The sequence below is a fragment of the Malania oleifera genome, chromosome 6 (assembly GCF_029873635.1).
Source record: "Malania oleifera isolate guangnan ecotype guangnan chromosome 6, ASM2987363v1, whole genome shotgun sequence".
Taxonomy (NCBI): domain Eukaryota; kingdom Viridiplantae; phylum Streptophyta; class Magnoliopsida; order Santalales; family Ximeniaceae; genus Malania; species Malania oleifera.
The window spans coordinates 39,320,370-39,335,965 of record NC_080422.1 but is presented as its reverse complement, the minus strand read 5'-3'; the positions used below and the strand labels follow the sequence as shown (position 1 = coordinate 39,335,965).

The 15,596-nt window shown below is 34.2% G+C and overlaps 1 protein-coding gene across 5 annotated transcripts in view; it reads right to left on the bottom strand.

The window, feature by feature from the left end:
• Nucleotides 1–8,466: 8,466 nt before the first annotated feature.
• Nucleotides 8,467–15,596, bottom strand: part of LOC131157539 (vacuolar cation/proton exchanger 3-like) — an 84,669-nt gene continuing 77,539 nt past the window's right edge. For all 5 annotated transcript variants that reach the window (XM_058111769.1, XM_058111772.1, XM_058111774.1 and 2 more), the window contains one exon: nucleotides 8,467–8,764. In XM_058111769.1, coding sequence (XP_057967752.1) covers nucleotides 8,751–8,764 — 14 coding nt within the window. In that variant the 3' untranslated portion in view covers nucleotides 8,467–8,750. The remainder of the gene's footprint in view (nucleotides 8,765–15,596) is intronic.

The following is a 15,596-nucleotide window of genomic DNA, read 5'->3' as shown; positions in this document are numbered from 1 at the left end:
TGTCTCTCTCTTCTAAGCTCTCTCAGGTTTCCCTCTCGTTCTGCAATCGTCTCTCTCTCCTCTCGGCTTGCCAACTTCTCTCTCCTTGGCAAGGGTTAAGGAAGTTAGGGTTCGTTTTAGGAAACATAGCAGGCATATCTTCGGGAATAGGTAAAGGGAATAGATTATGTCAGTCAATTTTGGAATTTGAACTGATTAAACTTGATTATATGTGAGTATATGAATACAAAGATATCATATCAGATTTTCTGAATGAATCAAGTATATGAAATTAGTGATTTTGGTTTACTAAACATGTATTTGGGAAGAAATAAAGTGAGTAGGGTTGATCATCTCCTTTCTCTGGGAAATATATATTTATTGAGTTAAATTAAAACTGTAAAGGTGATTATACCATTATTTCCAGCAAAATATACCGAGTATATTATGACATGTTCTCTTTGGTAGTTTATTAAAGTGTGATTTAATACTCAAATCGTGTGGCATGAGAGTATTTCATTTGTTGTATAATTAAAGCCTATTGAGATTTTTGTGGTAATATACTGTGAACGATATGGTGATATACTGATTTCTTGGATGGTTGAGAATAACGTGCATATTGAGAATTTGATGGTTTTATACCGATCTTGGAGATTGCGGGAAAATTGTTGAAAAGCTATTGCGAATCATATGTTGAGAAAAATGAGATCATTTTATTTGTTTTATTATGTAAATTGTAATATATGGTTTAAGAACTCTGATGGATCAAGTGCGATGAAAGCTCAATACCGTAGCTAATAAGATTACCAGTGCAACCACACTGATGTGGAAGTGTAGGTGGTGAAAAGTCGATTTAGCCTGAGAAGGGTCGTGTACCCTCCTAAGTTCGAACCAGGATGCGGTAGGCAAATCGTACTTGCAGACGGTTTCTTAACTTAGCTTCACGGTAGGCCAACCAAGACTAAATCCAGTTTTCGGACCGCACAACCCGTCATAGGGGTTAAACATGTCGTTAGTCCAAAAAAGGGAGTTCTATGCATATTTGTGGATTTATGTCAATAGGGCTATTATTGAGCCGAAGTTATTACCTGAAGGAAAATGTGTATTTTTAATTATTTAGGTGTGAGTTACAGTTTTATAAATGCAGTTTTATTTAAAGTTAACTTAATAGAGGTTTTTTGCTCACACTAAAACTCATGTTAGCCATACATTGATGATAATCTATTCCGTCTTACTAAGAAGTGTCTTACCTCAATAATTATTTCAATTTCAGGAAATACGGGAAATCAAACTTAGCAAACTTCACGGCGGGGTTTTGATAGTATAGTTAGAGTAAGTGTTTGTAAAATACTGAATTAAGTATGTTTCTATATCTCTTAGGTTGTAATATTGTTATTTTGAGATACCTATATGTTTGTGATGATTTAGTACTCTAGTATAGTATTTAAGGTTTATTTTGTTGCCGCTGCTTGTTTTAAATTGAGTTTTAGAAAGGCGTACCTGAACCCCATTGGGATCCGAGTCATTACGGTTGTGGTATCAGAGAACTTATTTCTAAGTGGCACTCTGGACCCCACTGGGTTTGGGGCGTTACATCTTCATCCCACCACCAACTCTCTTTACTACTCAAGTATCTTTCTTTGAACTCACCAAAAACCTCTTTTGCTATTCTTACAATAGAATTTCCCATTTTATTCCAAATAGTATTTGCATCAACCTTAACCCCAACTATCCAATCATACTCTTTGTTCATTTAATCTTTGAATTTTACTATATTACCTCTCATAAAGTACAACAATCTAGTTTTTAGTAATTAATATATATATATATATATATTATAAAATATTTTAACCATTATTATTAATATTTATATTATATATAATAATATTATAACATATAAAAAGTAATAGAATAGTATTAAATTATAAAATATTATGATGTAATTGTAGTATGATTATTTATTATATTATATAATTATGTATAAACTTAAAATAAGATAAAAAAATTAATATTATTAATATCATTAATACAAATATAAAATAGTAAGTTTTTACTATTTATATGATATATAAAATAAAATAAAATTGTGTAATAAAATACAATGCTATGGTGGTTGTTTTATTAAATTATTATTTTATACTAAATAATAAATTATGTTATAGCGTTATGATATATGAGATTTATATTTAAATTAAAAAAATTAAAATTAAAATATAGTATCTATAAAATATAAGATAAAATATATTTTAATAATATAGTTAAATAATAATAATAATAATAATAATAATAATAATAATAATAAAATATAATATGCAAAGTATAATCAAGTACAATATTATCAAAATCATTTTATTGTAAAAAATTATTTATTATATAGCTTAATAAAATAATATTATATGATAATTACATATTTATAATATTATTATTTCATATTAAATTAATAGAATAAATTTTTTATATTAACTAGACTCATTTTTTATTCCTTTGTCTATATATACCAAACACTATTATGTCGAATGTTGGGCGACAAAGAAACATAATATCAAAAAAGTAAAAGTTGCCAAGATAAGAATGCTTAGATGGATGAGTGGTATAACATTGAAAGATAAATTAAGGAATGAACATATTCGCCGTAAGTTAGGCGTAACTCCTATAGAATATAAGATAAGGGAGGGACGACTCAAATGGTATAGACACTTGCAACATAGGCCACATAGTGCACCTGCGAGGAAGAAGGGGTAGGGGTAGACCTAAAATAACTTGGGAAAAGATAGTGAGTAAGCATTTAATATTCTTGAATCTATCAAAAGAAATGGTCCATAATCGAATAAATTGGCGGAAAATGATTCATATAACCGGCCCCACCTAATGGAACTAAGGCTTGGTTTTGTTGTTGTTGTTGTTGTACTATAATGTCGAATCAAACATGAAAGATGAATCTAACATTTCATTTCTGATTCTAGTAAATTCTTATTCCCATTCTGATTTCCATTCCAACTATGAACCAAATGCTATCTAAATTTCCATAAATTTAGTACATATCTTATCCTTCAAGGACCACTAAGAACAACATTTCTAAAAAAAAAATAGGACATAATTATACTCCAATGAAGGTAAAATATACTTCCTCTCAAAATGTTGAATGCAAGTGCATAAAACTATGGGGCAGTTCTACATAATCTTGGAATGTCAACTAATTTTTGTTAAGTGTTGCTTAGGAAAAAAAATAATTAATTATGATTTTTTTTTAAAAAAAAAAATTTCAACGAGTTTTAAAACATAGGGAAAGAAAATGTCTTATACATCACACTTGCACTACACTAGTATTGTAAGCATACAAAATGTTAAATTTTCAAGGGTATAGTGCATCACTAGTTCTCTAACTATCTTTGTTACATGGTTCATAGGCAATAGTGCAAGTAATGCCTTGTGGAGCCTAGGCGAATCATTCATCAATAGACTCAAAGGACATACACTTATAATCATGTATTTCAATCTTTGAATTTTTTTATTTTTTTATTTTATTTTTTATTTTTTATTTTATTTTTTTATTTTTTTATATATGTGTATTATTTTTTATAAATCCAATTGATAGACATATTAATTTTGATTTTTTAAAATATTCCCACTCCTATTTTTAAACTGCATTAAAAATCTCATAATGGCTTTTTTTTTTTTTTTTTTTAGCATTGATAACAATGTGGCACAATTTGAACCAATATATAGTGAAAACCAAATTTTTAATCAAGTACACTCGGTAGACATAACTTCGAATTAGTTAGTTATATAACTAACTAGAAAAAACTTTAGACAAAATTTCTAGATTTTTTTATAAATATTTCTTGCAAGTTGACACTTCGATTGACTTTGTGTTTATATTTTGCTCTACAAGTACTTCGTAGTTAATAGAAGAGATGTCATTTTCAACATACTATCTTAATATTTCTGTCCTCCAGCACTTCTTACTTTTTACTCTGTAATCTTATCCTTACCATTACATGAACCAAGCATTATTAACAATGGAATTCATTAAATTAAATGCTTCTACCACCATAGACAATTATATGGTTGGATTTCAAAATGCTAGGCACATATTCTTCCTTGACATTAGGACCTTATAGCTATCATCACTTGGAGTATTTTCATCATCTTGGTGAATATATTCCTTCTCAATTTGTGGTTTACTATCCAATTTCTAGTCACTTCTTGTAATAGAGACTAATATGAAGTCTTTCTTAAAGGTAGGAGTTTGTCTGTAATGAAACTAATAACAATGGACTCAGTCATATTCAATTTTTTTTAAGATTAAGAAGGATTTGGAATTTTAAAAATTGTTACCTTGCAAATCTAAAGTCAACATTCTTGTAATTATTAAATTTAGTTACTCGGAAGTCCTTGCTTGCAGCATCTTTGATTATGAAAACGTGGTTGCAACATGTAAGGTCATCGTTGCAACACATAAGGTCATCGTTTCCCACTTGTTTCTTACTTGAACGACTGCAAAAGTCCTTTTATATATTATCTCAACTTAGTGAGGTAAGAACATTGGCTTTTAGCATAGCAAGAAGGAGATACATGTATTTCCTTTTCTTTTTTTCCTAACACTTGAATTTTGTTCCATCAAACTACTCAAGTTTGAAAAAAGTGTCAATGTATGTGGCGGTAGCCACTATATTTATAAGACTACAATGCATAGTAAAAATAAATAAATAAACATCCAAGCATGTACAAACCAAGATCCAACCATGTTCCATTGCAAAATTGGCAAAGTATTGTGAAAATACTGACATTTGGATTTAAATAACTTATTCATTTTTCCTAGCCATACAAGCATTAGAACTAGGTAACTCCACATGAAGCAATGACAAAGAAGAATCTCTCTAAAGTGCACTCTTCACACACACATATACACACATGCACAGAGAGAGAGAGAGAGAGAGAGAGAGAGAGAGAGAGAGAGAGAGAGAGAGAGAGCAATTGGCACACAGACAATATGGAGGGGTAGGCACACTTTATAATTTTTCAAAAAAGATCTTTTCGCCCCATATCCCTGATCTTAAATTAGTACTTTGTGATTTCTCCTTATTACTATGTTACCCAAGCTTGTGCATCTGATGCATTTAATCTTCGTGATTAAACTTTGTCACTACTGATGTATAACCCCCTAAATTTATTCTAATTTGGTAATTAGTATTAATGACATTAACTTCCGTCAATATCTCGACTTGAACTCGATCAAACTACCTTCTAATTTTCCTAATGATATCAAGCCTTTCATTATCCATGAATATTATCTGGCATGATGATTCGAATTATGCTAAAGAGAAACTGTTCCATTATAATTATCGTGGGATAAATTCTCTCTACCGATTAATGTCCCTAAAGCAAACCAATAGGGTGTGGACTTACTACCAGACCCCTACCTCATTAATATATCCAATTGAAATGAATATGACTCCTTAAATAGGATTAGAAACTCAATTAACATTGGGCTTGCCCTTTTTAAAATTAATATTGAAAGATCCTGTCGCTGAAAAAAAAAAAATTAAAATAGTGAATGATCCCATCTTGCTCTCTCATTTTCCTCCAATTAAACCACTCCACTCCATCCATTGGTGTTCAAGGTTCTTGGCGAGAATATATAAACACAATGCAGGGTCACAGCATAGAAGCTAAAGTACAAGACGATTATAGTCTCTGATATAGGACTGTTCGCATAATTGAAACAGGGAACATCTAGGCTTTTTTTATTTATTTTTTTGCTCTGCTGGGCATGAAGAACATCTTGCTGATTGGTAGTAAAAATCCATTTAGATATTCTCGACTTGGTCACAGTTACTTAGTGAACTCATTCGCTAACAATCAGCCCTGTGAGTCCGCCATACATGATTGCGCTTCTCTCGTTGTGAGTTGTTATTTGCCAGATTAGGAGTGTGATGAAGAAGGGCAACTAAGAGATTACCAAATGACGTGAACTGGGACGATGAAGAAGGCTCAAAACGATTTATGTGGCATAAATTTTTCCTTATATTTAATCCATTTATGTGCTGAAAGATGCAGGTCCGCAAAGGATTTTCTTTCAAGCTTCTTATCCTGTCATAGATGTGAGAAATATTAATATATCAATTCCCGTCTTGGATCTGAATCTCACATCTGAGATGAAAAATGACCAATAAATATGGGGATCTTGTAATGAAATCTAACTACTCGACCCATTATCCTTTTGTTTTGAAAAACAGGAGTCAATTCTTAAAAATACTAGCAAGGTCTTTGTCTAATGTATTCTACATTGGAAACAAAGAATTCATGTTCTTCGAATTTAAAAGTATCATTTTATGACAAAGTTCAATGAGTAAAATGACAAGGGAACAATTTATTATGGTTTATGAACGACAAAATCTTAGGGTGGCAATGGTTTCTGATCCATTTGTCTATGAATACTGAATTCACAATTAAGTTCTCCATTTATTTTCCTAATTGTAGTTCTTTAGAAGTCTAATAGATTGAAGCTCCTCATTGAGCATGGACAAATATCAAAGCTTGATACTTTTATATCTCATTTTGAAATTATTATACAAAGGGCATATTCATTATTATTCTATTATAATATCTTTCTCTCATCGATTCTTTATGAATCAAAAGATTTTGTGAGAGAAAAAAATAAGAGATAGAAATTATTTTCTATTGTTTTTTCTATCTATATCAGACATGATTGAAAATAATAAGTATTTCTTTAAATATGAGTAAAAATTGTAAAATTAAATGCTAATGACATATAAAAATAATTATTCATTATTGTTCACATTCTTAATTACCAAGTCTTGAACCTTTTTAAAAAAATTGAAAAACTTTTGTGAAAGTAAATGACAATATGAAAGGAGTAATAATTTTTTATAATTTTTTCCCAATTATCAAGATAATAAGTGTGAGAGAAAATAAATTAATGAACAAAAATTTAATTTTATACATCATTAACCTATAATTATTCTTAATTTATTACATTCAAATACATGTTCATTCTTAATAATATAAAGAAAATAGGATAAAATCTAGTCACACCCTCTGAATATAACGTTCCTCCTAAGTTTTTAAAAATTACCACAAAACCCATTCAGATTTAATTTTATAAACAAAATAAATCTTTTGCTAACAGTCTACGAAAAAATAAATTCTACTTTTCATAAAATGATATTTTTTTTTTACCCTTTCATTCAGTAGTGATGAATGACATCAATTTAATTAATTTAATTAAAAAACATTGGTCACGTATGATTTCTAGAAAAGGAATTGGAAGCCCAATCAATTCTCGAGTTGATTGTCTCAATCAATTGACATCTACTAACAACTTAATTCCATTATTATTTTATGAATTTTTAAACATATATAAAAATTCAGAAATTACTAATAAATCAAAAAAAAGCACCTTGTAATTATAACTCAACAAAATATTTGTTTTATGCATTTTTTATAAAAGTTAAATAGTTAAACATATCATTAAACAAATAAAATATAATTCAACAATTTTAAATTTAAAAAACGCTCAAATTTATTCTAATTAGTTAATATTTATTTAAGCTGATTTACCATTTTTTCCTAATTTTATTCAATGTTCTATATTATTAAATATGACATGCAAACCATCTTAAAAGCACGTCAACTCTAGTTAATCCCACGAGGGTCAATAAATTAATGTAACTTTGAACCTTTCTATCAATTTATGATCTACATTTTAGGCAATAACTAATATTCAATTTTATAATTCTAATTTATATAAGATGAACTTTGAATTTTCAATTTGCATTTTTGCCAACACTATGTTTAAAAAGTTATTACAATTTAAAAATATTTAATCATATTTTATTTTTTAAAGTGTATTTAGCCATTTAATTTTAACAAAAGCTGCATATAATAAGCATTTGGAAAATTATAATTATCTAATTACCTTTTTCTAATTTACTAGTATTATTTATTTACTTTTTCATATATATATATACTCTTGAAATTGAAAAATTATATTACGCAATAGTTTTTTTCCGAAAAATAAAAAAATATTTTGAAAAATAAAAACACAGGAATAATCTTTGATTAAATCCTACATTGTTTTTCTTAATTTACATGTTCATCTTGTAGTATGGCTACCCCTAACCTGAAAAAAAAAAAATCTTATTCATTTCATTTTTGTTAACTAAGAATTGCATCACCAGAGAGAGGGAGAGAGAGAGAGAGAGAGGGCGTTGAGGGCTTGTGTGGAAAACAATTTTCAGTTTTCATTTTCAATTGTTAAAAGAGTTGCCCAAGGAATGTCTCATTGGTTTTCAGTCTCTAGTCTTTGTATAGGAAATTTGAGAAACATATTTTCGTCAATTTTCAACTTCTCTATACAAAGATTGGAAAACCACAAAATGAAAAATCAAAATTGTTTTCCATAGCAGACCCCGAATGTTGTCATTGAACAAAAGTATCAAGCAGGAACAGCATGAAAGGGCATTTTATGCAAAAATTGCTCAAAAATAAACTCAAAGATTAATAGAGATTATACAGCAGCTTCTCCGTGCTGCAAAAGAAACTCTTTTCCATTCCAAATCCCAAAAGAAAAACAAGTTCTAACGCATGATCGTGGAAGGTGACCGTTCCTTGTTAAGTGATGTACAGCAACAACTTCACAAGGTACCAGGAAGAAGAAATAGCTTCATATAAGCTGTCTAGCATCGCTATCTCGAGCATTAGAAGATGAAAAGCTCCTGAGATGCTGAATCTCCATTCTTCAAGGTTTAATCATCATCATCTGCAAAATGATTCACAAGCATTAAGCACAAAGCTGAATTTTTCAACAATTATAAGAGTAAATATGGCAAGACAACGAGAAAGACAAATCTTAGAAGCCACCCTCAACGTCCTAAATTTTAATATTGTGTGCAGAGTGACATGCCCGCGTTCACCACTTTCTAGCATCCTTGGATTCAGAAAGAACATTTTTGTTACTTTAGAATCTTTTGCACATATTACTTGAAGCCTAGAGACAGCAACCACATATTAGGGGGGAAAAATAACACCATTGGTCTGCAACAAAGTAATGACTTGTTTGGTTCGCGGAATGGAATCAAGAGACGAATGGAATTGTAGGAATGGAATGGAATGATAATTCCATTCTAATGCTTGGTTGAACCATGGAGTTAAGATAGGAACAGAATGACAAACTCCATAAATTGCAAAAATAAAATAAAATAATGAAACAGGGATGCCTGATTTTGCAGCCAAATCAAGTCACACATGAAAAAAAGAAAAAATAAAATTGAAAAAAGCCACAAGAAATTAGTAACTAGTGAGAAAGAAATTGCCCATCTTCAATGCCAGAACTTGCTAGATAATCATTGGAACCCTAACAAATTAGAATGCAATCAAGAAGTTTATCCCCTACAGAAAAAGCAATAATTTTGCCACTAATCCAAAAGCTCTCACAAACACAACTGGAAATATTTGTGCAGGAAGTAGAGTAAGAACCATCAAACATGGAAAAACTAGTACATGCTGATGTCGCTCACAGAAGGCCATTAATGGAAGCTTAGGATCAAATTTCTTCTTGAAAACCTGACACCGATGAGAGCAGAAACAGTAGGCTGCACATTCTTGGTGAATATTCTGGCTATACAGCAGTGGATGCCATCAGCACCACCACCACGAACCATTGTGTTCTTCCTGAAGATCTCTCTAGAATAAAACCTTCGAAACTCCATAAATGACCATCAAATTCTGGATTAATCTGCATCACTGGTGCTTGAAAAATTCCTAAGATAATCTCCATTGATTCATCAACCCTCAAGATGTGCAACATGAACATTGTGACACCAGTGTATTGCTATCAGCAAGCTGCAAAGTTGCCAATGGAGCAGGTGGTGGCTATGGAAATTGGGGAGAGACTTGGGGAGAAGGATTTGTTAAGGTACCAGGGACAAATCCATGGGATTATAAAAATTTGTATTAGGCATTTTTTGTCTTTCGAAAAAATAATCAAGGAATGGAACACCCATTCTAATAGAAACCTGGTGGAATGCCTATTCCTTCAATCAAAGGAATGCCCATTCCAAAAGAATCTGTTGATACGAATGCGCAGTGGAAACCTTGCACAACTCGAAACAATCCAGAACAAGTAATACAAGAACTCAATGATGAATATACGGAACAAGCAATCAATCACAATGAATAAAAGGAAAGCAATAAAATCAATGACAGAAGAAATTACGTGCTTCGGCAATGTGCCTACGTCCACAAGACCAAGTGGCTGATTTTCACTATCTCGTCAAAAAAGGGTTACAAATATAGTTTATATACTAACCCTATGCATATAGAAGACTTAGACTACATCTAAAACACTCTTGTAGCAATCCCCAGAGGAAATCCTCCAAAATCTCTCAATCTACTGATCTCCTGATTCAAAATTCATAACCTGCGCCGAACAAAACTGTTGACTGTTCCAGGAAAACCGTTGACGGAAAGATGTCAAGAGCTGAATCCTGCAGATGACTAAAGCCGTCAACGGTTAACCGCCGAGAGTAAACCGTCGATGCAACCGTTGACTAACCGTCAACGGTTTTCCTTCTTCAGCCTCCTTCCTTATTCTTTGCATCACTATGCTTCCCCAGCGCATGTGTTCCACTTAAATATGAACCACATCTCCAACAATCTCCACCTTGGCGAATATTCGCCACTTAGGAGAAATCCGAAAGCATAACCCTGCTGCTCCACCTGGGCCATTAGATTGGTACCGTTTCCCATCTAACACCTGGAGACATAAACCAAGTCCAAGCAATGCTTCAACTTGTCTGTGGTAGCAAGAACTCCACCTACTTGAACACCCAGCTCCTTGAACGATCCTTTAAACCATGATGCTACCTTGGCAGCCTCAGTCATTGCCAAGTACTCTGACTCAGTTGTTGAAAGTGCAACCTGAAATTGTACCATTGACTTCCAACAAATAGGCCCTCTAACAACATACCCTGTTGTAGACCTCCTGTCATCCAAGTCTCCTGTGTAGTCTACATCCACGAATCTCACAAATGACGGATAGGTCTGTTGCCGACCAAAACACCCCACTGTAGTGGTGTAGTCTCCCTTTGACATGTCCCGAACATCACCGTCCATCCTTAAGTACTGAGCGGTAAATAGTTTACATTGATTTGTCAACGGTGTACCGGTGACCAATTTAACATTAACTATATTAAACCTCTTCAACACCTTCTCCACAAAACCACCCTAAGATAACCACAATCTCCCTGCAGTTTTGTCCACAAAGTCATCCTGAGATAACCCCAATCTCCCTATATCTTTATCCTTGCGAATCTCCAACCCAATCTTCTTGGTCATATCCAAAATCTTCATGTCAAATTCCTTTCTCAACAGAGTTTTTGACTGATCAACATCAGTCAAAATCTTACCAACAATTGACATGTCAATCACATGAAACAACAAAATAATTACCCACTTGCATCCTATCGCCCTCTTCCCCTCTGGAAGCTCCACCAACTCTCACATCTAATTCTTATGCAGTAACTCCATCGCCTCCACCATAGCACTCATCCACCTATTTTCCCTTTGTTGTACACCGCTTCTTGAAAAATAGTAGGAACCTTCCTGGTAGTAATGAATGCATAAGACATCAAATCATCAAACACATACTTGAGCGGTGGCCTGATAGTGCACTTGGGCCCATTGTGATCCTGCTAGTCTGCCCAGCTAGAACTTTCTACAATATGAACGATGTCATTTCTACCTGGAGTCTGTAACTCCACCTGCATCACAATCTCCTTTTTGCTCCAATTTATACTGTGATACAAGCAGGTCTCCTGAGCTAGAACTCCCAGTACTTCTACCCTAAGTCTCCAACTCCACCTGCACAACATGCTCGTTGCTGCTGCAACTTTTTAACACCTGTTTCTCTTCATCTACCTGAGTACGCTGCACCATGGCTTTAACATCAAAAACTATGTCTCCAACGATCGCCACCTTGTTTTTCATTAGATCACACAACTTGAACCCACATTTCTCATACCCCGGAAAGATGTACCATCTAGACATTCACCAAGTTTAGATCTCACCTCACTAGAAACGTGCATGGCTGGACCTCCAAACTCTCTCAAACTAGAGAAGTCTACTATATGACATGTCCAAAACTCTCCTACAACTCTCCCATCTAGTGATACCCTTGGCGATCGGTTAATTGAGAAACACGTCATACTCCCTGACTTTACCAAGAAGTTCTTTGTAAGCCCTACATACAACATGAGATGCTGCTCGCAAAACTCCTTAAACACCAGCATACTCAGTTCCAATGTCCAACTTGAAGAACTTACTCCCGGTCTTATTTTCCACCTCATCCACAAGTTAAACCTAGCAAACATCTCCAACATGTGCTGCATAAAATACCCCCAAACCTTTCGTGATAAACTCACGGAGTACCTATGTCCAACCCGTGATGCTACCCTCACCAGTTCCCAAACATCCATAACAATGAAGTTAAGAATACCCTCCGTTTTGTGTGTGATTGTTTTACACAAAACAGTATTACTTGACTCAGAACTTACAACTGCATCTACATCTACAACTATGTTACCCAACAGTGCATAGATATTCCCTACTAACCTCTGCTCATTCATCACAATCAAGACGTCTTTACACACCTTCATTATCCCACTTTCAAACTTGTAACTATACTCGTTACAATCTAAAGTGCGTAATGAAATCACATTCTTCCGTAGATCAGGTACATGCCTTAGATCATATAACGTCCTTACCGCACCATCATACATCTTGATTCTGAAACCCCTCATTCCGACAACTTTGCAGGCCGCATAGTTTCCCATCAGTACAGAACTAGAACTCACCAATTTGTAAGTAGTGAACCAGGATTCGTTGGACATCATGTCAAAAGAACATCTTGAGTCTAGGATCCAAGAATTAGTGACGCGTTCTAAACCCGATGAAGCTGAAAGCATATCACAATCACTGTTCCCTGAGTCTCCTACTTTCACAACATTTGCAGATTTTGACGAACCCTCTTGAGTTTCTGCATTCCCCTTCTTCCACTCTGAACACTTCGATTTTATGTGCCCAATTTTCCTGCACTTAAAATTCCAAACGTCCTTCCTCGTGGACTGCGACTAAGTTTTATTATTACTCGATCCGCTCCAGGACTTGCCTCTCCCACAATCCTAATTACCCTTCGCCATGAGCTCTTCACCTTGTGAACTCTCATCGTTGGCCTTCTTCCTCTGATGGAATCCCAACAATGCACTCATGATATCCTCTAACTCCAGGGTTTTTTTCCCCTATGTCAGAGTCATAACTAGATTCTCGTACGTAGGAGAGGTAGGTAGGGAATTCGGCAACATCAAGCCTTGTCTTCATCCTCGAACTTCACATTAACCTGCTTCAGATCGCTGATAATCTAATTGAATACGTTGATGCATTGATTTAGGTCCAAACCCTCTGCCATCTTAAGCGCATAAAGTCTTTGTTTAAGATACAACTTTTTCGACAAAGACTTGGACATATACTGGATCTCCAATTTAAGCCAAACTATTGTTGGTGATTCCTCATCCATGACGTGATACATCACGTCATCGGCTAGACAAAGCCTAATAGTAGACACAGTCTTTGCTTCCAACTCCTTCCAACTCGTGTCATCCATGCCTTTTAGCTTCTTTCCATATAACATCTTCACCATACCTTGCTGCACCAACACATTTTTAACCCTCCTCAGCCAAAGTTTGAAATTTCTCATCCCATCGAACTTACCAATTTCGAAATTCGCCAAAGAAATCCCAACCATTGCAAACAAATAGCTCTGATACCAATTATTGATACGAATGCGTAGTGGAAACCTCACACAACTCAAAATAATTTGGAACAAGTAATGCAAACACTCAATGATGAATATACGGAACAAGCAATCAATCACAATGAATAAAAGGAAAGCAATAAAATCAATGACATAAGAAATTATGTGATTCGGCAATGTGCCTACGTCCACGAGAGCAAGTGGCTGATTTTCACTATCTCGTCAAACAAGGGTTACAAATATAGTTTATATACTAACCCTATGCGTACAGAAGGCTTAGACTACATCTAAAACACTCTTGTAGTAATCTCCGGAGGAAAATCCTCTGAACTCTCCCAATCTACTGATCTTCTAAATTCAAAATTCGTAACCAGCTTCGAACAAAACTGCCGATTTTCCTCCTGCAGCCTCTTTCCTTGTTCTTTGCATCACTATGCTTCCCTGGCACATGCGTTCCACTCAAATATGAGCCACATCTCCAACAGAATCAACTTTCCAATCATTTAGTAGCTAACCAAAAACAAAAAAAAAGGAATTGGAACTAGAATTATGATTGCACTCCAGCCATGATTCCCTCCAACCAAACAAGCCATTAAAAGTTTTGGGGAAACTGTTGGAAAGTTTCAAATCTGTTTAGTCAATTTTCCTACTTTTCTAAAAGAATCTCGACTGTAAATGTGTGAATATCCTAGAATATTTAGTTTCCTTAGAAGTTAGCCTCTTTGGTTCTTTCCTTCTATTCTTCTACTGTACATCTATTTCTACAGACTTGTACCTATTTTATGATTAATGAGAATTATTTCCACAAGAAGCTATCTCATTCTAGATGGTATCAAAGCTAGGTTCGGCTCTTGGCCTTGTGTAAACCCTAGTTTCCCTTTGCGGCTCCAATCTGACCCTAATCTCTATAGGGTTTTCTTCCTTGTTCAACTCCACCCTAATCTCTCCTGTTGCTGTAGCCATGGCTGAAACTAGACCTACCCATTCTGAACATTACTCTATCCAAATTACCAATATACAATTGAATGAGGCCAACTTCTTGCGGTGGTCACAATCTGTCAGGATGTATATTCGTGGAAGAGGGAAGATAGGGTACCTGACTGGTGAAGCTAAGGAGACCGAGAAGACAGAACCATCTTATGCTAAATGGGATGTTGAAAATTTCATGGTGATGGCATGGCTCATAAATGCTATGGATGAAGAGATTAGTGCTAATTACATGTGCTATTCTACTGCAAAGGAACTTTGGGACAATGTGAGCCAGATGTACTCTGACCTTGTGAATTACTCTTAGATTTATGAACTGCAGCGGAAGATCAGCAATACTTATCAAGGAGACGGCAGTGTTAACAAGGTATTTCAATGTTCTTAAGGGCCTATGGCAAGATTTGGATTTATTCAATGATTATGAATGGAAAAATCCTGCTAATTGCAACCACAAGAAGAAGATGGAGGAAAATGCAAGAATTTTTAAATTCTTGGCTAGACTTAATGATGAGTTTGATAAAGTAAGGGGAAGAATCCTAGGGAGACAACCTCTACCCCCACTCAAGGAAGTATTTTCTGAAGTACGATGAGAAGATTGTCGAAGGAGTGTGATGATGAAGAAAAAGGAGAATGAGACTGTGGGAAATTCTGCTCTACCTGTTGCCAATAATCCTACTCCTCATGCTGCTGGTAACACAAATTTGACTACTGCCAATATTTCTGCACAACGACTGACCTTACTCTAATCAAAGGAGGTTGGAAGATAAGCCTCGAGTATGGTGTGACTTGCAATAAG